At 41.7% G+C, this 21,997-nt stretch overlaps 1 protein-coding gene across 1 annotated transcript in view; it reads left to right on the plus strand.

Annotated features, from left to right (window-relative positions):
• Positions 1-21,997, plus strand: part of TNRC6A (trinucleotide repeat containing 6A) — a 52,815-nt gene that overhangs the window by 6,727 nt on the left and 24,091 nt on the right. Inside the window, exons 3-11 of the mRNA XM_011987946.1 lie at positions 5,840-8,425; positions 10,104-10,280; positions 11,513-11,688; positions 12,874-12,906; positions 14,437-14,517; positions 14,862-14,913; positions 20,750-20,892; positions 21,278-21,424; positions 21,587-21,724. Of these exons, the coding sequence (XP_011843336.1) occupies positions 5,840-8,425; positions 10,104-10,280; positions 11,513-11,688; positions 12,874-12,906; positions 14,437-14,517; positions 14,862-14,913; positions 20,750-20,892; positions 21,278-21,424; positions 21,587-21,724 (3,533 nt within the window). The remainder of the gene's footprint in view (positions 1-5,839; positions 8,426-10,103; positions 10,281-11,512; positions 11,689-12,873; positions 12,907-14,436; positions 14,518-14,861; positions 14,914-20,749; positions 20,893-21,277; positions 21,425-21,586; positions 21,725-21,997) is intronic.

A 21,997-nucleotide genomic window follows, 5' to 3' on the forward strand; every position in this document is an offset into this window, starting at 1 on the left:
GGCCTCCCAAAGTGCTGGGATCACAGGCATGAGCCGCCACGCCCAGCCGATGCTGCTTTTTATGTCACTAGAATTATCACCAGTCTTTGTTCAGCCCCCACATAACCTCTTTGATTTTTTTTTTTTTGATAGATGTTCTATTATGTACGATTATGTATTTACGTTTTTTTAGTGTGGTACTGTTGGTGATCACACTTCTGTGGGCATTTTGTATGAAAGTAGGATGTTAATGATACTTTGGATTTCAAATATTTCTAAATAACGCGCAACCTTCCAAATCTAAGTTTGCCTACAGCATTGCAGTGTATAAACATTTTGCATTACACTCAGTAAAACTCAGCCGCCCCCTTTCTTCCCACTAGCACAGAGATCTACTATTTCTCATTATTTCCTGGAAAAGCTGAGTGATAATACTCTACTTAATGATGCTTCTCTATGTTTATCTTCCAGATCATTTACAGCACTGGGTCTTCTTGTGTGTCTATAAGCAAAATAAATTATCTGACTTCTTCCAAATCTGAAATAATCTCTGACTCTGAAACATATTAGTAATGATTCCTGAGGAGTCCTGTTCTTTTTACCCTTTCCATTATAATAGTGTCTGTTCCCATCCTCTGCAATACATTTTGTTTTTTTTTGTTGTTGTTGTTGTTTTGAGATGGAGTTTCGCTCTTATATAATGCCCAGGCTGGAGTGCAGTGGCATGATCTCGACTCACTGCAACCACCGCCTCCTGGGTCCAAGTGATTCTCCTTCCTCAGCCTCCTGAGTAGCTGGGATTATAGGTGCCTGCTGCATGCCCGGCTAATTTTTATATTTTTAGTAGAGATGGGGTTTCACCCTGTTGGCCAGGCTGGCCCCAGGCTCTTGACCTCAGTTGATCCACCTGCCTCAGCCTCTCAAAGTGCTGAGATTACAGGAGTGAGCCACTGTGCCCAGCCAACACCTTTTATTTATTTTTATTTATTTATTCATTTTGAGACAGACTCTAGCTCTGTCACCTAGGCTGAGTGCAGTGGCATAGTCACAACTCACTACAGCCTCAACCTCCCAGGCTCAAGCGATCCTTCTGCCTCAGCCTCTCAAGGAGCTGGGACTCCAGGTGTATGCCACCACGCCCAGCTGATTTTTTTATTTTTTGTAGAGATGGGGTGTTGCTAGGTTGCCCAGGATGGTCTCACTCCTGGACCCAACCAGTACTGCCGCCTCGGCCTACCAAAGTGCTGGGATTACAGGCATGAGTTAAAATGCCAAACGAATTTTTTTTTCTAAACTAAAACCTTTTTTATAACCCAGAATGCCTTGTAACTCACCATTGGTAACCCAATTTTTAAAATAATCTTTAATTTAGGTTTTGATCAAGTGGCTTCTAGATTAAAAATGGGATTTTAGTTAATAATATTTTAAAAGACAAACTTAGCCACCAAACCAGGTCATGACCAGAATCTGAGAACGTTTTTCACTAACATTAAAGGTGATAGAACTCATTTCCAGAATATATTCAGGTGTTTGCTTTTTTGCTTTACTTTTGATGTATTCTAACATTAACAGTGAAATCTGTCACATATGGTTTATGTATAAAAAGTACTTATTCATTGATAGCTTCATGGTTTCATCTTTTAATGTTTTAATCATTTGGGATTTTTAAAAATATATTATCTCATTTTAAAAAGTTTTCAAGTACTGAATATTCCTTTTTCCCACTGATTTAAAATGCTAATCCTTGAAATAGTATCTTTGACATATACTTGGATCTGTTTCTGGGTTACTTTTTCTGTTCAGTCAAAGTGCTGTCTGGCAGTGCAGTGCTGTTCAACTATTTCCTGATAATGCAGATTCTCTTCTTCACAACCTCTTCTTTTTGAAATCTTTTAGAGGGTTACTCTCCCATTTGCTTTACAGAATTTTTAAATCACTTATAATCATTTTTACAGACTCTTGTTAACAATTTCTTATAATTGAATTAAACTTAGAGCATTGTTGCATCTTCATATCCAGTAACAAGTGTCTTCACTTTCAAGTGTCTTCTATGGCCTGCAATAAAATATAATCATATACGACTTTAAATATTTTTGCTAGCTTTATTCCAGTTACTTTATGGCTCTTAATGATTAAGATCTTTCCCCATCAACATTTTCTCCTGGATTATTTTTGGCATGTAGAAAGAAAATTGTTTTTTCATGTTGATCTTTTTTGCCTCTATTCTATTATCTTTACCTCCCATTTTTGAGTCATATTTTATCAGTTAGTAGTTCTAACACTGGACCGAATAGTAGTATTGATGACAAGTATTTTTGTCTTTTTCTTGTCATTATGGGAATGCTTGTGGTGTTTCACTCTTGAATTCTGGATCCATTTCTTATTTTCCATTTGGGTAGTTTTGTTTTTGATGGCCAATCTTGTTTTCTTACTCCTGCTTTATGAAAGTGGCCATACACACACACACACACACTGTTATGCATGCAAATAGTGGCAGCAGAAATATGTTTGCAGTAGATTTGGAGAAAAGGTATATAGATTTTGGACTTGATGTTGTTTTGGATTTGCTGTGCACAGGGAGGAATAGAAGATAAATTCTAGGTTTTAGGAAACTTACTGAGATGAGAAAAACTTTTAAAGAAACAGTTTTTGCCCCCTTTGGGAGGAGAGGAATTTACACTCTGTTGGAGTGTAAATCCAGAATTAGAAGATTCTGCTTTCAGAATATCTAAGGTATCTAAGATAAGGTATCTAAGGTAGAATATTCAGGTATCTAAGTGGAAATTTTAAGTAAGGAAGTTATATGATTTCTCACTTTGTTCTTCATAAGGGAGACGTGGTGGAATGAAAAACATGCTTTGGAGATAGGACTAAAAGATGATAATCCTTAGCATGCATTTATCAGTGATAATAGACCTCATTTATTAAGCACCTAATATGGATCAGATATAGTACAGAGTACCTTTTTTTTTTTTTTTTTTTTTTGAGACAGAGCCATGCTCTATTGCCCAGGCTGGAGTGCAGTGGGGCGATCTTGGCTCACTGCAAGCTCTGCCTCCCAGGTTCACGCCATTCTGCCTCAGCCTCCTGAGTAGCTGGGACTGCAGGCACCCACCACCATACCCGGCTAATTTTTTTGTATTTTTAGTAGAGACGGGGTTTCACCATGTTAGCCAGGATGATTAACATCGCCTGACTTGTGATCCACCTACCTTGGCCCCCTAAAGTGCTGGGATTATAGGCGTGAGCCACCGCGCCTGGCCAGTACAGTTTTAATAATCCACACCACAGTTGTGTGAGATTGATACTAATACTGTTTCTTTTTTTTTTTTTTTTTTTTTTAGACGGAGTCTCACTCTGTCATTAGGCTGGAGTGCAGTGGCGCCATCTCGGCTCACTGCAACAACTTCCGCCGCCTCCGCGGTTCAAGCAATTCTCCTGCCTCAGCCTCGCGAGTAGCTGGGACTGCAGGGGCCCGCCACTACATCCGGCTCATTTTTTGTAGTTTTAGTAGAGACAGGGTTTCACCATGTTGGCCAGGATGGTCTCGAACTCCAGACCTCGCGATCCACCCACGTTGGCCTCCCAAAGTGCTGGGATTACAGGGGTGAGCCACTGTGCCTGGCCTGGTACTAATACTATTTCTACTTCAGAGATGAAACTAGGCACAGAGATTGAGGATCTTACCGTGGTCACACAGCTAGTAAATGGTAGGAGTGTCTCTTAAACCCACGCATTCTGGCTACCCAATCTGTGCTGTTAATCACTATGTCAAATTGACCCTAACGAGGCACTTATTTGCAGCCAGCACTGAGCTTAATGCTTTACATATGATACAATTAACAAAAGAACCAGGTTAAGAAGTATTGTTTATATTCTGGTTTTGCAGATTTGGTCATACAGAGTTCAGACTTGAATCTGGGGGTCTCTAGAGTCCTGTCTACTTTCTTAGGCACCTTGCTTTATGAAGGATTCTGATGAATCCTGCCTTTCTCACTTAATTTTCCATAAATTAACCTGTGAACCTCAATTTTGTCATCTGCAAGTGAAGGTAATGCCTATCCTCTAGGGTAGCTGTAAGGATTCGGTGATAAAAGTGCACAGAAAGTTGTCAGACATAGTCCTGAATGCCAAACATTTGTTGATGGTGCCGGTGCAGATGTTAGTGTGTTGATTTGCTTATACCCAGTGAGTCTGACTTACTGTTACCCTTTATTTCATGAGAAATTCTCCTCATGGGCACTGAAAGATGGCAAATCTTCTTTGGCAGCTTTAGGAATCATTAAAGAAATGATTCTTAAACAGGGAGTGGAAATTAGAGTCATCTATGGAACTTTAAAGTATGTTATTTGATGAATTTATATCATTTCTGGTCTCTCTCCAGTCACTTTTCCAGACTCTTTCCAGCTCATCATCTTTTGCTGCTTAATGATTGTGCTTTGAGAGAAAATGATGCAAATTGAATCTGATTTTCCATTTTAGCAAATCACCTTAATAGTGACTTCTGTTTATCTCCTAGGCCTACAACCCCTGAAGGTTGGCTCATTAGGTCTGGGACATTGCCTTGAACATGTATATTTAAAAGCACTACATGTGATTCTGATTGGTACTTTAGTAGAAAACTGCAATATAACCTGCCCCTCAAGGCAGTCGAAATGCACATGGCTTATGCAGGTTAATGCCTCTGAGGAATGTCTACCTACCAGATCCTTAAACCAAGTGAGAGTTAAGAATATGGGGAACTATCAGAAGCACTAGAACCACCCTACCTGTGGTAAAATAGCTAGATAGTAATACATAGCAGGAAGTCCAAGATTATAGGATTGTATGACTGGTCATCAAATGGCTCCAGTGTCAGCAGTTGATTTTTTGAGATCATAATAATTCTGTGATCTTCAGCATAACAATTAACCATTACTTTTCTGTCCTTTTATATAAATGTGGTTAGGAAGGTAAATTAAGAAAATTTTATGAGAGGAAGTTGAACTGAAAATACTGTTACTTGGATGTAATATTTCAGGTTGAAGATGGATACTAATGAAATGGAATGTAATGATAAAAGCTTTCAAATTCTTACCATTCTTAAAAATTTTTATAAACTTGTGGCTGGGTGCAGTGGCTCACGCCTGTAATCCCAGCACTTTGGGAGGCCGAGGCGGGCAGATCACGAGGTCAGGAGATGGAGACCATCCTGGCCCCGTCTCTACTAAAAATACAAAAAAAAAAAAATTAGCCGGACGTGATAGCGGCGCCTGTAGTCCCAGCTACTCGGGAGGCTGAGGCAGGAGAATGGCATGAACCCGGGAGGCGGAGCTTGCAGTGAGCCGAGATCGCACCACTGCACTCCAGCCTGGGCACAGAGCGAGACTCTGTCTCAAAAAAAAAAAAATATAAACTTGTTACAATACCCAAAACAGTTGTTTGGAAAAGCTATAGTAGAAAACAGAGGGTGGAAAAATATTTCTGATACATTTTATCAAATTTTGGCTATTCACTTCTCCTTACCCATCTTTCCATGTCAGGCTTCTACGCCTGGGTTGTTCCGTTATCCTAATGTGTAGCTGCCTCCTAGACCTTCTTGACTCCAAAATTCTTTTATTTGCTGATATGTTAACAATGTATTCATTCAGCAAGTATTTATCAAGGGGCTGTTGTGTCCTCTAGGATCTTAGGATAATATCAGTTGAACATGGAAAGTTGGTGGCTAGAAGATAACCAGTGCCCTTGTAACCATTCTACCATTGTTAAATTTGAGGAGCCACGTTTATTTATAACATATTCATCATTTTTCTTAAATTTTAGTGTCATTTTGAAATGGCCTAACACTTTTATAAATAGTTGTACTTCTCCTTTATCCTAGATATAAACCACAGTACTTCAGGATCCCATTATGAAAATTCCCAGCGGGGACTTGTGTCTTCTACAAGCGATTCTAGCACAAACTGTAAGAATGCTGTTGTAAGTGACTTGTCGGAAAAAGAAGCATGGCCCTCAGTCCCTGGCAGTGATCCGGAGTTGGCTTCAGAATGTATGGATGCTGATTCTGCCTCCAGTTCTGAGTCGGAAAGAAACATCACTATCATGGCTTCAGGGAACACAGGTGGTGAAAAAGATGGCCTTCGGAATAGCACTGGACTTGGTTCCCAAAACAAGTTTGTAGTTGGTAGCAGCAGCAATAATGTGGGCCATGGAAGTAGTACTGGGCCATGGGGTTTTTCCCATGGAGCCATAATAAGCACATGTCAGGTCTCTGTGGATGCTCCTGAAAGCAAATCTGAAAGTAGCAACAATAGAATGAATGCTTGGGGCACTGTAAGTTCTTCATCAAATGGAGGGTTAAATCCAAGCACTTTGAATTCAGCTAGCAACCATGGTGCCTGGCCAGTATTAGAGAATAATGGACTTGCCCTAAAAGGGCCTGTAGGGAGTGGTAGTTCTGGCATCAATATTCAGTGCAGTACTATAGGCCAGATGCCTAACAATCAGAGTATTAACTCTAAAGTGAGTGGTGGTTCTACCCATGGTACCTGGGGAAGCCTTCAGGAAACTTGTGAATCTGAAGTAAGTGGTACACAGAAGGTTTCATTCAGTGGTCAACCTCAGAATATTACCACTGAAATGACTGGACCAAATAACACTACTAACTTTATGACCTCTAGTTTACCAAACTCCGGTTCAGTGCAGAATAATGAGCTGCCTAGTAGTAATACAGGGGCCTGGCGTGTGAGCACAATGAATCATCCTCAGATGCAGGCTCCATCAGGTATGAATGGCACTTCCCTTTCTCACCTTAGCAATGGAGAGTCAAAAAGTGGAGGCTCTTATGGTACTACATGGGGTGCCTATGGTTCTAATTACTCTGGAGACAAATGTTCAGGCCCTAATGGCCAAGCTAATGGTGACACTGTGAATGCAACTCTAATGCAGCCTGGCGTAAATGGGCCTATGGGCACTAACTTTCAAGTTAACACAAACAAAGGAGGTGGTGTGTGGGAATCTGGTGCAGCAAATTCCCAGAGTGCATCATGGGGAAGTGGAAATGGCGCGAATTCTGGAGGAAGTCGAAGAGGATGGGGAACCCCTGCACAAAACACTGGCACTAATTTACCCAGCGGTGAGTGGAACAAACTGCCTAGCAATCAGCATTCCAATGACAGTGCAAATGGCAATGGTAAGAAGTTTACAAATGGATGGAAATCTACTGAGGAAGAGGATCAGGGTTCTGCCACATCTCAGACAAATGAGCAAAGCAGTGTGTGGGCCAAAACAGGAGGTACAGTGGAGAGCGATGGTAGTACAGAAAGCACTGGACGCCTTGAGGAAAAAGGAACTGGAGAAAGTCAGAGTAGAGACAGAAGAAAAATTGATCAGCACACATTACTCCAAAGCATTGTAAACAGAACTGACTTAGATCCACGTGTCCTGTCCAACTCTGGTTGGGGACAGACTCCTATTAAGCAGAATACTGCCTGGGATACAGAAACATCACCTAGAGGGGAACGAAAGACTGACAATGGGACAGAGGCCTGGGGAAGCTCTGCAACACAGACTTTTAACTCAGGGGCATGTATAGATAAGACTAGCCCTAATAGTAATGATACCTCATCTGTATCAGGGTGGGGTGATCCCAAACCTGCTCTGAGGTGGGGAGATTCCAAAGGCTCAAACTGCCAGGGGGGGTGGGAAGATGATTCTGCTGCTACAGGAATGGTCAAGAGCAATCAGTGGGGGAATTGCAAAGAGGAGAAGGCTACATGGAATGACTCGCAAAAGAACAAACAGGGATGGGGTGATGGACAGAAATCAAGCCAAGGGTGGTCTGTTTCTGCCAGTGATAACTGGGGAGAAACTTCAAGGAGTAACCATTGGGGTGAGGCCAATAAGAAATCCAGCTCAGGAGGTAGTGACAGCGACAGGTCCGTTTCCGGTTGGAACGAACTTGGTAAAACTAGTTCTTTTACTTGGGGAAACAACATAAATCCAAATAATTCATCAGGATGGGATGAATCTTCTAAACCTACTCCTTCCCAGGGATGGGGAGACCCTCCAAAGTCTAATCAGTCTCTAGGTTGGGGAGATTCGTCAAAGCCAGTCAGTTCTCCAGACTGGAACAAGCAACAAGACATTGTTGGATCTTGGGGAATCCCACCAGCTACAGGCAAACCTCCTGGTACAGGCTGGCTGGGGGGACCTATACCAGCCCCAACAAAAGAAGAAGAACCCACAGGCTGGGAGGAACCATCCCCAGAATCTATACGTCGCAAAATGGAGATTGATGATGGAACTTCAGCTTGGGGAGATCCAAGCAAATACAACTACAAAAATGTGAACATGTGGAACAAAAACGTCCCAAATGGCAACAGCCGTTCAGACCAGCAAGCACAGGTACATCAGCTGCTAACGCCTGCAAGTGCCATCTCAAACAAAGAGGCAAGCAGTAGCTCTGGTAAGTTTCTATTTTATGAAATCAAGACTTATTTTAACTTACTGTTTTTATAAGATTTGTATAACAAAGTGCTTGGATATGTACACAAAGGCTGTTCCTTACTGTAATCCAGAAGCAGCTTGAAGAAAATTACAGGGGTGATGTTTACCACCAGAGAACAGAGCTCCACTTTTGGCAGTGTTGTTTTGAGTCCTGCACACTTCATTCTCTATTAGAAATGCAACAGAAGGTGAATTGGACAAGGGCGGTCAAGTGGAAATGCTGTACACTTCTCTAAGTTGTTTAGAGTGGTTTTATTATTTGACTAAATATCTCCAGAAATAAAACAAGTATCTCATAAATACAGTACTCTCTAAACATTAGGTACTATATTTGGCTCTAGAAGGGATTTTTTTTAAGTAGGTGAGAAATCCAACTCTACTTAGATACAGTATATATGTTTGTGTATTAAAAATGTTTGATAATACCTTTCTAGTATATCCTTACTTTCCTCTCTTATAATGAACTAATTCCTGTCTCTGCAAATTATCCCGACAACATTTTCATTAAGTGTGATTGGCTACATTGTCTTTGTTAGTAAAAGTTTTATTAATAGTCTCATTGGAAGTGGATATGGGAGTGCTTTCATGAGCTAACTTTTCGGCGCCTAATTTTTTTTTTTTTTCAGTCTAAGTATAGTTTGTTGTATTAATTTAGGTTTGATTCTTAAAAGGAAGAAGTATGTATCTAAGGTGAAGCCTGTTGGCTTTTATTTTTTCTTAATGAAACGTTTATGGCTTTTTTTTTGTTGTGGTAGTGGTGGTTTTTTTTTTTTTTTTTTTTTTACTTTGGACAACCTCAACCTAATACTTCAGATTTTAAAATAAGGATTGTTCAGCATGTGTAAAAAGTAGGTGACCCATTATTGTTAGCTGGGTAGTACATTGTTTTTCCAGTGTATGTGGTGTGGAAGGGGTACACTTGTGCCACAATTTTTTTTTTTTTTTTGGGTGGGGGGAGATGAAGTCTTGCTCTGTCACCTAGGCTGGAGTGCAGTGGCATGATCTTGGCTCACTGCAGTCTCCACCTCCCAGGTTCAAGCAATTCTCCTGTCTCAGCTTCCTGAGTAGCTGGGACTACAGGTGTGTGCCACTATGCCCAGCTAATCTTTGTATTTTTAGTAGAGACCAGGTTTTGCCATGTTGCCCAGGCTGGTCTCAAAATCCTGATCTCAGCTGATCCACCTGCCTCGGCCTCCCAAAGTGCTGGGATTACAGGCATCAGCCACTGTACCCAGCTGGTACAAATGTTATACATACACTGTCACCCAGCTTATCACCTGCTCCAATTCACAAGGTTTGGTTTAGAATGACTTGACTTTTTCAGGAATTAAATTGATGCTCAAAGGAGAGTGGTTTCCCATAACTATGCAAAAATCAGCTCTAGGCCTAGAGGGTAATTATGAAAAAAGTTTAAAAAATTTTCACCTTATAGTTATATTAATGGGAAATAGTTTGTCTTTTTTTTTTTTTTTTTAAACATAAAACGATGCCATCTTTTTGCCTATCACAGTATCATTATTCTGTACATAAACATGAGGTTCTTCATCCTTGGTCCCTAAGTATTCTTTATTGTCCCTTATTCCACTGCACCTCCTTACCTTCTATGCTGATGACTTCTTTTCCCACACTTTCTAAAGGCTGGGGTGAGCCCTGGGGGGAGCCTTCTACTCCAGCCACAACTGTGGATAATGGTACTTCAGCATGGGGTAAGCCCATAGACAGTGGTCCCAGCTGGGGGGAACCCATTGCTGCGGCATCCAGCACATCCACGTGGGGCTCCAGCTCTGTTGGTCCACAAGCATTAAACAAATCTGGTAAGTTATTGACAATGCCTGGTAGCTGTTGTGTAGCAGTGGTGATCACTCACTGACTATAATTAAATAATTAGATAAGGTTTCTGTGTTATTTATAATCATATAATATGGCACGATAGATGATGTTCAGTATTTTGCTCTTTGATTTTGTAACATGGTTTATTCTCTTTCTGAATTTTCCTCTTTTGTCATATTTCTTAGAATTGTAACTGTTAATTTGCATATACTTCATCAAATCTAAATTATATTTTACCAAATTAGGTTATCTACGAAGAGTCTACTAGCAACTTTCATGCCATCCAGCCTGAGAGGCTAAATAGTGTAGCCATGAGGACACATATTCAGACTGTCAGATGATTCCCTGAAAGTTACAGACAATTAGCATAGTTCAGAAAAGACCCAAGATTCAAATTAACATTGTCATTATCCTATAGGTTATGTAAAAGATACCCTATAGGAATCCCAAGGGCCATGTGTGAAGATAAGATGCTTTCTGCTTATGACTTTGAAATACTCTTTGGCCATTCTCCCTGAAAATATATACAAAAACTGATGATTTCAAATTTCATTCATCATCTTCGTCCTGTGTGTCACTATGCAGATTATTAAGTGGGTACAAACAAGAGTGCTACCATTGTCCATGTTCAAGAACCATGATTTGTTAAAGGCATGGAGGAGTTTTATTAGATTTTAAAATAAGAATATGTTCTTTTTCTTTTTCTTTTTCTTTTTTTTTTTTTTTTTTTTGAGACGGAGTCTCGCTCTGTTGCCCAAGCTGGAGTGTAGTGGCGCGATCTCGGCTCACTGCAAGCTCTGCCTCCAGGGTTCACGCCATTCTCCTGCCTCAGCCTCTGAACTCCCGAGTAGCTGGGACTACAGGCGCCCGCCACGACGCCCAGCTAATTTTTTGTATTTTTAGTAGAGACAGGGTTTCACCGTGTTAGCCAGGATGGTCTCGATCTCCTGACCTCGTGATCCACCCGTCTCAGCCTCCCAAAGTGCTGAGATTACAGGCGTGAGCCACCGTGCCCGGCCAAGAATGTATTCTTTTTCGTGGAACTTTTAGCTCAGTATAAAACATACATTCCTTCTGTGCAGATGCAGGAAGGGAAATAAGTGTGTGCGTGTGTGTTTTCTTAGGTTCTCTACCCAATTTTTAATGTATGCTTATTCTCCAGAAGGAATTCTTTTATTAAAGTATGTTTCTCTTTATATCACAAATCCACAATCAGGGCCAAAATCTATGCAAGATGGCTGGTGTGGTGATGATATGCCATTGCCTGGAAATCGCCCCACTGGCTGGGAAGAGGAAGAGGATGTAGAGATTGGAATGTGGAATAGTAATTCGTCTCAAGAGCTTAACTCATCTTTAAATTGGCCACCATATACAAAGAAAATGTCATCGAAGGTAAACATTTCAAGGGCAAAGCCCTTGAAACTTTAAATTCCAAAGGTAGTTTACCCACAGAAAATTAATTTTTTGCCTGCCCATTTCTGGCAGTCAGTACAGTCCAGGCAGCCCCCACCTTAGGTATAGCCACTTGTATGGGCAGCCACCTAGAGAAACATAAGACCACAGGAACTTCCTTTCTCCCCACTGCTACAGCTTGGGATTTCTCTCCTCCTCCCCCTCCACCAGTGCTGCCTGGGACAACCCCTCATCCTAGGGTGGTGCCTGCAGCGGTGAGGATGAAGAGAAGAGCAAATCTCCATGTTGACTCTTTCCATCCCACTGCCAGTTCATCTCCCATTTCACCTCCTCACCTGGAGTCCCCCGCCACCCCCTTACCCAGAGTCACTATCCTCCTTATTCACCTGTCATCTTTGTCCCTATCCCATCCCAAAAGGTCCTGTGACAGAAATCCCTAGGAATGATCTGAGCTTGATTTGGCTTTTATGTGTGGACAAATCATATTCCTAAAGCTGGCTGTACATCGGAATCCCATGGCATTTGTTAAAAGTGCAGCTTCCCGTACCTCAGGTCTACTGAAGTTTTGGAAATTGGACCAGGTTTCTTATCCTGAAGAAACTCCCCAAATGTCTCTGATGCAGAGCCAGGTTTGGGAAGCACTGATTTAGAGCACTGGTTCGTAAGAGGTGGCACTGGGGGCTGGCGTCAGGTCTTCCTGGGGACGACCATTTTCAAAATAGGTGCCCAGTCTCCCAGGTGGTTCTGATATAACATCCTATCCCACCCGACTTGAGAATGATTACCTTTTGAGAGACCTTAGAAGGCAAATACCAGTGGATAGTTGGACTAGGTAACTGCCAAGGTTCCTCACTTTTAATCCTGGGATTCTAAGTCTAGGACCTGCCATTTTCATTTTTAAAATTTTTCATTTGGCTGAATTTGCCTATTGCCTTGCCATATAGCTTATGAAATGCTTTTACATGTTTTACATAAGTCATTTGATCCTCACAACCTTCTAAGATAGGATACTAATGAGGAATTTGAGACTGGAAAAGGTGGTGACTTGCCCAAAGTTGCAATAACTAGTGACAGAGTAAGGACTTAAGTTTAGGTCTTCCAATTCCAAACCCTGTGTTCTTCCCACTGGACCATGCTGTTTTGTGACTTTGTCTTTCCTTACAGGGTCTGAGTGGCAAAAAAAGGAGAAGGGAAAGGGTGTGTAGCCTTTTTACTCTTTCTCCTTTGTTTCTACTAGTAAAAATCTTTAGAAAGCAACTGCAAACATTTATTTAGCCTCTGCTGTGTGCCAGGTACTGTGCTTGGTGCTGGGGATTCAAATACACTAAGATATGAGCTTCACCTTTCGGGAGCTCACAGTCTAGTACGGGGTATTAGGAGAGCTTCATAGAAGTGTCAGCTTGAATTTGGAAGATGCTTGGGATGGGATGTGTTAAGGAAGATAGTAGCCCAACATAACTAAAATGTAGAATTTTTAGGAAGAAGTGACAAGAGATCTGGCTCTATAGTTAAGGCAGATTGTAGTGTCTTCAATAGCATGCCAAGAATTTGAACTTTATTTTGTGTAAAATATGGAACCAATGAAATTGAGTAGAAAACAACATCAGTGGGGTTTTTTAATTATTAATTTTAGTCAATGATAGTATGAAATATAATTTGGCACAGAGGGGAGACCACAGTTAGGGATCTCAGGGAGCATCTGTGTTAATTCAAGCTAGAAAGGAGGGCTTGAGTTGGGAAATGAGACTGGATATATAGTGGAAGGGACTAATTTGAGAGGCATTTCAGTCAGAATAGAAAGGACAGAAGAACTTGGCAACTAGTTAGGTATGGGGATGGATGGGGTGAAAGGAAAAGGGATCAAAGCCAACTTCAGAATCTGCGGAGAGAGTTAGGTGCTTGCTTCAGAGACCTGCATTTGGGGGGAAGTTGTGAAGCTGTGTTCTGTTTCACAGTCAGAAGGAATAGACAGTAGCAATGGGAAAGGGTGATGAAGGCAACAGACTGAGGATGGTTCTGTGAGACCATAATGAGAGACATAGGTCTCTATGGCTTCCAGCCTCCTTGTCTACCAGACTGCTAATCACAGACCCTTCATCCTCTTAACTCAGGTCTCAATGGAGTTTCCATACCACTCATACCCCAACCAGCTGCAGAGAGCCAGCCAGCCCTAAGCAGGAGGAATCCCAGGTTCAATTCTGCTAGAGATGTTGTGTTCTTGGCAACACAAATTGAAATTTTAAAATACTTTTCCTGTGGAAAACATGGTGTGTTTTCAGTAGGATGCACATAGCATAATTAAATTATGGGTTAAATTGGCTTCTTCGGACTAACCTGAGGACCTAGTCACTATTTTTTTACTTTGGTTTGGAGTGAGAATTCCAGAAATCTAAATTATAACTACTCTTACAGTTCTCCACTACTCAGAGGCCCTGTTTTCATATTTTTGGGTCATCGAGGCCTTTTGCTTCTGTCTTTTCCTTCTGACTGCTTGCCTTTAGAGATTTCTCTGTACATTACAGCTATACCAGAGGACTGGAGCAAAGGAAGTTGAAAATCAAATAAGTTGATTTTTAATTATTAACAACTCTGATAAGAGTTGATTGGAGGAGAAATTATTGGCTAAAAATGAGAATTGGGGATTGTCTTAAGTTTTATTAATCCGTCACTATACCCAGATAAACAGAGATGGCCATGGCATCTTTTCTACTCTTTTATTTTACAAAGGGAATGATGAAAGGTGGAAACAAACAAGAAGAGGCGTGGATAAATCCATTTGTTAAACAGTTTTCAAATATCAGTTTTTCGGTAAGTATGTTTTCTTAGCAGCTCCTTCCTCTTTTAATGGTGCTCCATGGTTTATCTCGATTTCACTCTTTTCAAGAATTATTTTTCGTCTTCGAGTCCTTAGGAATGTGCTTGATGTTGGAGTAAAATTGGCCTCCAAACCTTTATTTTTATGGTTTTAGCTAAGAACTTCAGTCACATGTTTTATTTTAAAACATTTAAAAAATTACATTAGGCAATGAAAAATGAAGCTTTATGATCCACTTGAATTTTTCAGATAATGAAATACAGTAAAATTCTTCATTTTTTATTCGTTTTCATTGATAAATTAAGGTCTGCTAACATGCTGCATTTTCTTTCTTCAGAGAGACTCACCAGAGGAAAATGTACAAAGCAATAAAATGGACCTTTCTGGAGGTAAGAGAAAATTAAATCTGTTTATATTCCTTATTGAGGGACAAGCACATCCGTGACATGATTCTGCTGAAAGAGCCCTGACGTAGATCAGGATGGTGGGGAGGCTGTGCTCTCCAATAGACGTATACATGCTGTGGTTAAATGAGTGTGTGTGCCTTGGAAGTGCAGACCACTGTGCACATCAGTGGTGTTATTAGTCTGATTACAGTGGTGTTATTAGTCTCATTACTTTACACATAATCCTGCCAAGAGGGAGTTACTCAGATTGGAGGGTATAGTCTTCTTGATTAAGGAACAGCAGGTAGAAGGGCCTAGACGTATGACAGACTCTTAAAACTATACTGGAGGAATGGTAAGTAGTTCCATAGAACAAGTCAAGAAAAACAGTTTTGGTGGGCGCAGCCGTGGTGATGGTGGTGAAAGATCACCTGGATAAAGATGCTAGAAAACCAGGTTGGTGCTAAGTCATGAGGAGCTTGGGAATTTGAACTTCATTCTTAAAATATGAGATTAAAGTGAAGCAGGGTAATGACATGGTTTGGACTTATGTTTTAGAAAAATCATCTTGGTTATAGATTGAAAATATCTTAGGATAGAAAACATTGGCAGCAGGAGATAGAGAAAAGATACTAAAGATAGCAAAACCAGGTAGATACTTGCTGCAGTAGCCAGTAATTATTTTCAAAGCTCCAAACCAAGAGAGTAGATGCGAATGATCTTAATTCCATCGAGACATAGGAATTGGAATCAATAAAAGTTGATAACCAGTTTGAACCAATTTGTTAGGCAGGTTGAGGGAGAGATTGTGATGAAAACTTACCTGGATGGTTTAATAGATGGTAGTGCTATTGTGTTAATCAGAGTCCAGTCAGAAGAAACTATGCAGTAATTTGCTAACAGGAAAAATGTAATATACAAGACCTTAACAAGGAATTGGAGTAGCATTAGCAGATACAAGGGAAAGTCACTCAGTGAGGACTGACGTAGCATGCCCAAGAAAGAGCCGCCTTCCTCTCACTATGGTGCCATGTCAGTAGGAGTGCAGGAGATCCACCCTCTAAGATACCAGTGAAGGCAGGGCACAGGAGCGGTGTCTCATGGGAGGCACTCGCTACGGAGCTACCAGAGGGCATGCTGATAGATGCTGCCAGCCACTGGTGAGTTGAGCATTGTAGGTGCTGGCAAAGCTGCCGTGCTGCAGGAGAGAGCAGACCAGAACTAGGAAACCAAATGTCTCCTCTTGCACCTTCTACTTAAAAAAGGTCAGTGCTAGCTGGCAAAGGAAAAAAATCTGTAAAGGGCCTAAGTCCCTTTTTTTTTCACAGAGCAATCAAAAAGGGTGAAATTGGAGCTAGAGGAAATAAGTCAGTAATCAGCACAGTTCATCCCAACCCTTTGGCTGCTCACCTTCCATATGTACTCTTCTACGCACATTTGTCCAGTACAGTGGCAATGCAACTCTGCATTTCTGCTTAACAAGATATAGCTTGCTTTCTTGCAAGTGAAGAAGTGTTCATCCTCTCTCTAAACTGAGGAGATGAACAGCCCCAAGGGTCATTGTATTCATCACTGGCTATATAATCACCCCGGAAATTCAGTCACAGTTTGTTACCTAAAGACTAAATAATAAAACTTAACATCTAATAACTTGTGACTAAGGTAAAAGCAGGAAAGAAAATACTTGGCCTATACAAATTAACACATCCATATGACAAACAATAGGAAAATATGCAAATCTACTACCATTGTTATTTCTATAATTGCTCATAAGCCATCATTGGTATCTGTGCCTTCCTCCCTTCACTGCATATTCTGTACTTACCTCACTTTCAGGTTGAACCTCAGCTGCTCTTGGTTCTTTAGCTGCTGGAGTTAAGTAACCCAAACCTTCATTCCCAAAGAATCTGAGCCCCCAGTTGTCCTTGACTTTTATGGTTACCGTTGTTTTTCATTGGCCGTCACTACTTGGTATGGATATAGAGAAGCTTCCCAGAGAATCCCCTGGATTCCAGACAGTCTTCACTGCCTTCATTTTGTAATCACATCAGTTACCCCAGCCAGTAGACTCGTTTTTTGTTTGTTGGTTGGTTGGTTTGTTTTTTGCCTGCTAGTTCATATCTCAAGGAGTGCAAAATGTCCCTGTAGCAGTCTTCATCTTCCAGGGCAGTGGAACCATTGTTGTGGTTTTTGCTGGAAGCGTTTTCTCTCTCAAGGACTAAGTTCTCTAAATCAGCAGTTGTCAGAACAGGAAAGGAGTGTTCTGTAAGTGGCCCATTAGGTATAATTGTGAGAGAAGCTGCTCCCACTTTCACCTTTTGATTCTCAAGACCTACAAATTCTGGTAGTTGGGGAGACACATACTGCATCCTCCTAAGACAGATGCCCACCCTTTTAGTATGTTGTCTCCCAACTTGCTTTGTAACTGATTCTTTAGTAAGCCTGTTTATTTGATTAGCTACTTTCAGGCAATGGCATATATGTTAAGACCAGTTAATTCCATGGGCATGAACACAGTCCTGTATTTCCTCTGCTGTGACATGAGTTTCTTGGTAAGACATGATGGCTGTGAGGAGTGCCACGATAGTGGAGAAGGTATTCTGTGAGGCTGTGGATGACAGAAGCTTTACAGGCAAGAAAAATCCATGTCCAGAATGTGAGCCTCTTCCTGTTAGTACAAGTTTCTGCCTCCTTCATGGCTCACTGCATGGTGCAGAAGTTGCTGTGGTGTCATGCTGGTGGAACTTGTGGGAAATATGCCCTCTAGGGTGCTGGGAAAAGGCATTCATGGAGAGGTGTCTCATGGGAGACACTGCAGCACAACTGTGATGTGAGAGGGAGGGGAATGCTGGGAATGCTGGGAGAAGCTCCCACTGAGTGCTGCTGACCCACCAGGCAATGGAGAAGCTGCAAAGGCTGCTCATGCCTACCAAGAGCACATGCTGGCCCAGGAAGCAACACCCTTCCTCTTGCCCTGTCTCTCCAGCGCCCTCTTCTGACAAAGCCTCAGTACCAGCTGGCTAAGGAAAAAATTGTAAAGGGTCCAGATATATTTTCATAGAGCAGTCAAAAGGGTGAACTTGGAGCTGAGAGACAATAAATCAATAAATGGTCGTTATTTGAGGTGAGAAATACAGGAATAGCAGGCTTGATAGATACTAAGTTTGAAGGTGCTCTGAAAACCATCTGACATTACGTCCAGTAGACAGTCGAAAATCCGGATGTGAAGCTCAGAATAGATGGGACTGGAGATATGAAGTGTAATTAATTAGATGTGGATGATAGTGAAAGCTATAGGAATAGTTTGACTAGAGAGAGTTGGAGGATAATGGACCGAAGACAGTGCTGGGAAATAATGATATTTAGGGGAGTGATCCTAAGCAGAAGTGGGACAAGTTAGAGTAGAATAATTTTTCAGACTCCAAGTGAGTACAGAGTTTTGAAAAGAGAAAACTGGTTGTCAGGGAATGGATTTGACAATGGAGCTCGGGGGTAGTCATTGGTAACTAATGGACCTTACTAGAGGACTGGTGGACTAAGGGGAGATTGCCACATTTGACATTTTCTTTTTAAAGGGATGCAGAAGTGTTGGGGAATGGTGTTTTTTTTGTGTTTGTTTGTTTTGTTTTGTTTTGAGATGGAGTGTTGCACTGTCATCCAGGCTGGAGTCTTGTGGCGCTATCTCAGCTCACTGCAACCTCTGCCTCCCGGGTTCAAGCGATTCTTCTGCCTCTGCCTCCTGATTAGCTGGGATTATAGGCACCCGCCACCGTGCCTAGCTAATTTTTTGTATTTTTAGTAGAGATGGGGTTTCACCATGTTGGCAGACTGGTCGCGAACACCTGCCCACCTCGGCCTCCCAAAACGCTGAGATTACAAGCGTGAGCCACCATGCTCAGCCACTATTAGTCTTTCAAAAGATAATTGCATAGGCAAAAATAATGTGAATTATCAAGAAGGAACAGCTTGGAGAGAGACTTAGGAGAACTGGTTGGAATTGGTTACAGGATTAGATGGAGAGAGTGGGGGAAAGAGTTCACAATGGCTAGCTTGGGTGTTATCAGTGAATTATGACATCTTAACAGGGAGAGGGAACAGAGGAGGGAGCTGTGATAAGGATTATTGACATTCAGGAGAGGGCTCTTAAACAAGTGTGAAAGGTGGATTTTTCAGATACCAGATTCATGACTCGAACAGTACTTTTTAGCTACTTTAAGAATTGTTTTCCTTCTCTTAAAATGTTTTCCTTTTCCACTTACCTGGAATGAGAGTAGTAAAGGTAAGTATTATGGTCGTGGCAGACGTCTCAAAGAACAGCAGTTGCAGAGAAATGATGGATGAGATTTGCGGATTGAGAAAACGTTGAGAATGAGAAATAGGGAGATGAAAACCTGTGTTAACAGTGACAATGAGGCCGGGCCCAGTGGCTCATGCCTGTGATCCCAGCACTTCATGAGGCCGAGGTGGACAGATTACTTGAGGTCAGGAGTTGGAGACCCCTCGGGCAACATGGTGAAGCCTTGTCTCTACAAAAAATAAAAAAATTAGCTGGGCGTGGTGGTGCATGCCACTAGGCCCAGCTACTCGGGAGGCTGAGGTGAGAGGATCGCTTGGGCCGGGGAGGCACAGGCTGCAGTGAGCCAAGATTGTGCCACTACGCTCCAGCCTGGGCAGTAGAGCCACACACTGTCTCAAAAAAAAAAAAAAAAAAAGTGACAATGGGACATCAAAGTGGATATGGCAGTCAGGTAAAAATGTGGGACTGAGCTCAGTTGTGAAGTCTAAGCTACACGTTTATATTTGGGCATCACTTGAATGGTAGTGACTGCTGATACCTTGATAGTGAATGAAGTCTAAGGAAAGCAAGTTTACAGAGAGAGTCAAAAGACTGAGACCCTGAGTCTACCGTGTCGGCCTCAGAGTATTCCAGCATTGAAGAAGCACCCAAGGTGAGCTCAGCATGGATAGAGGTAGAGAAACCAGAATGGGCAGATGGTGAGGGTGGGTAGTAGAGAACATTGTCCACTTTTAAAAGATTTGTTGAAATAGAACTGTAGCTTTTGGGCTGGAGCTGGCTATGTCCAGCAAAGAAGATTTTGCAGGAAAAAAGTTTCCATGAGAGAATTCATGTTTTATTGCACAGCAGTCAGAATGAGGAGAGGAGCAGGCAGAGCAAAGCCTAAGAGAGGGGAAGATGTTACCCTGTCTGGCGTCCAATTTCCTCATCTGCTAAACGGGCGATAACAGTATAGTTACACGCATTAAATTAGTACACATAAAGCACTTATAGGCCGGGCGCGGTGGCTCACACTTGTAAACCCAGCACTTTGGGAGGCCAAGGCAGGGAGATCACCTGAGGTCAGGAGTTTGAGACCAGCCTGGCCAACATGGTGAAACCCCATCTCTACTGAAAATACAAAAATTAGCTGGGCGTGGTGGGGGGTACCTGTAGCCCCAGCTGCTCGGGAGGCTGAGGCAGGAGAATCACTTGAACCCGGGAGCTGTCTCTTATACACATCTAGATGTGTATAAGAGACAGACTCCAGCCTGGGCCATAGAGTGAGACTCTCTCAAAAAAAAAAAGGGAGGTTATCAGCCAGCCACCTTCTGTTTACTAGTCTATTTCAAGTTAATTATTTCAATAAAATAACAGTATCTCCTAATTGCAACTTTACTTGTGAGGAATGCAAAATTTATGAAATACAGGTGTATTTTTCACATATCTTTGTCTTGGCTGAAGTCATTTCAGCCAAGTGAGTGTTTTGCTTTTGTTGTAAATTTATCTGAAACCAATTGGGTTGTCTTCCTGTTTGATAACATAGTCTCCTGCATTTATTAGGAATGTTACAAGACAAACGAATGGAGATAGATAAACATAGCCTAAATATTGGTGATTACAATCGAACGGTCGGGAAAGGCCCTGGTTCTCGGCCTCAGATTTCCAAAGAGTCTTCCATGGAGCGCAATCCTTATTTTGATAAGGTAAGGTGTTTTACTTTTACCTCTGACTTGATAAACCGGTACACTTAATAGCATAATTTTCACACTAATATTTTAAAACATTTTATATAATATAAAGTGTTGCAATCCAGTACCAAATCTTATTACTGGATTTTGAAGTTCACTGTCTTTTTATGTCTCAATTTAGCATAGAGGTTGCATTTATATTTTTCTTCTTAATCCCATGAAATATGTTTGGCTCTTTTTGTGTGCTCTAGAATTAACACTAATCTGATCTCTTCTGTTTTCTACCTGTTTCCTGTTGATGCTGGAATGTCATGTGACTTCTCTTCTGTTCCTGCAATGATTTCTCCCTTCCACTTGTTTGCTTGGCTGGTGTTGCACATCTTTCTGTCTGTCCAATCAGGATGGCATTGTAGCAGATGAATCCCAAAACATGCAGTTTATGTCCAGTCAAAGCATGAAGCTTCCCCCTTCAAATAGTGCACTACCTAACCAGGCCCTTGGCTCCATAGCAGGGCTGGGTATGCAAAACTTGAATTCTGTTAGACAGGTAAGTCCAGATGTGTATTTTAGGCTCTCAGTTGAATGATTTGTATTAGTAATAAGATCTCTCTTACATGTAGTTACTGTGTTTAAATCATAGTACAATGTGGCAATGAGATGTTTGTCCCTAAAGAATCCCACTGTTACTTGTTGCTGTTTGTTTTTGTAGAATGGCAATCCCAGTATGTTTGGTGTTGGAAACACAGCAGCACAACCCCGGGGCATGCAGCAGCCTCCAGCACAACCTCTTAGTTCATCTCAGCCTAATCTCCGTGCTCAAGTGCCTCCTCCATTACTCTCCCCTCAGGTAAATAAGCTTTCCTTACGTTCTCCTGTTTACCTGTAAAAAGGATCTTGCGTGATTTTATATTTGAATGAAATGGCTAATCATTATCATGTTTATTGGCATCTTCGAGATTTAGCTAGTTCTGAATTAACTATTACAAAAGGTTGTATTAAGGATAAGTCGGCCGGGCACGGGCACGGTGGCTCAATCCCAGCACTTTGGGAGGCTGAGACGGGCGGATCACGAGGTCAGGAGATCAAGACCATCCTGGCTAACACGGTGAAACCCCGTCTC

Source organism: Mandrillus leucophaeus, unplaced genomic scaffold, assembly GCF_000951045.1.
Source record: "Mandrillus leucophaeus isolate KB7577 unplaced genomic scaffold, Mleu.le_1.0 Scaffold32, whole genome shotgun sequence".
NCBI classification, from domain to species: Eukaryota; Metazoa; Chordata; class Mammalia; order Primates; family Cercopithecidae; genus Mandrillus; species Mandrillus leucophaeus.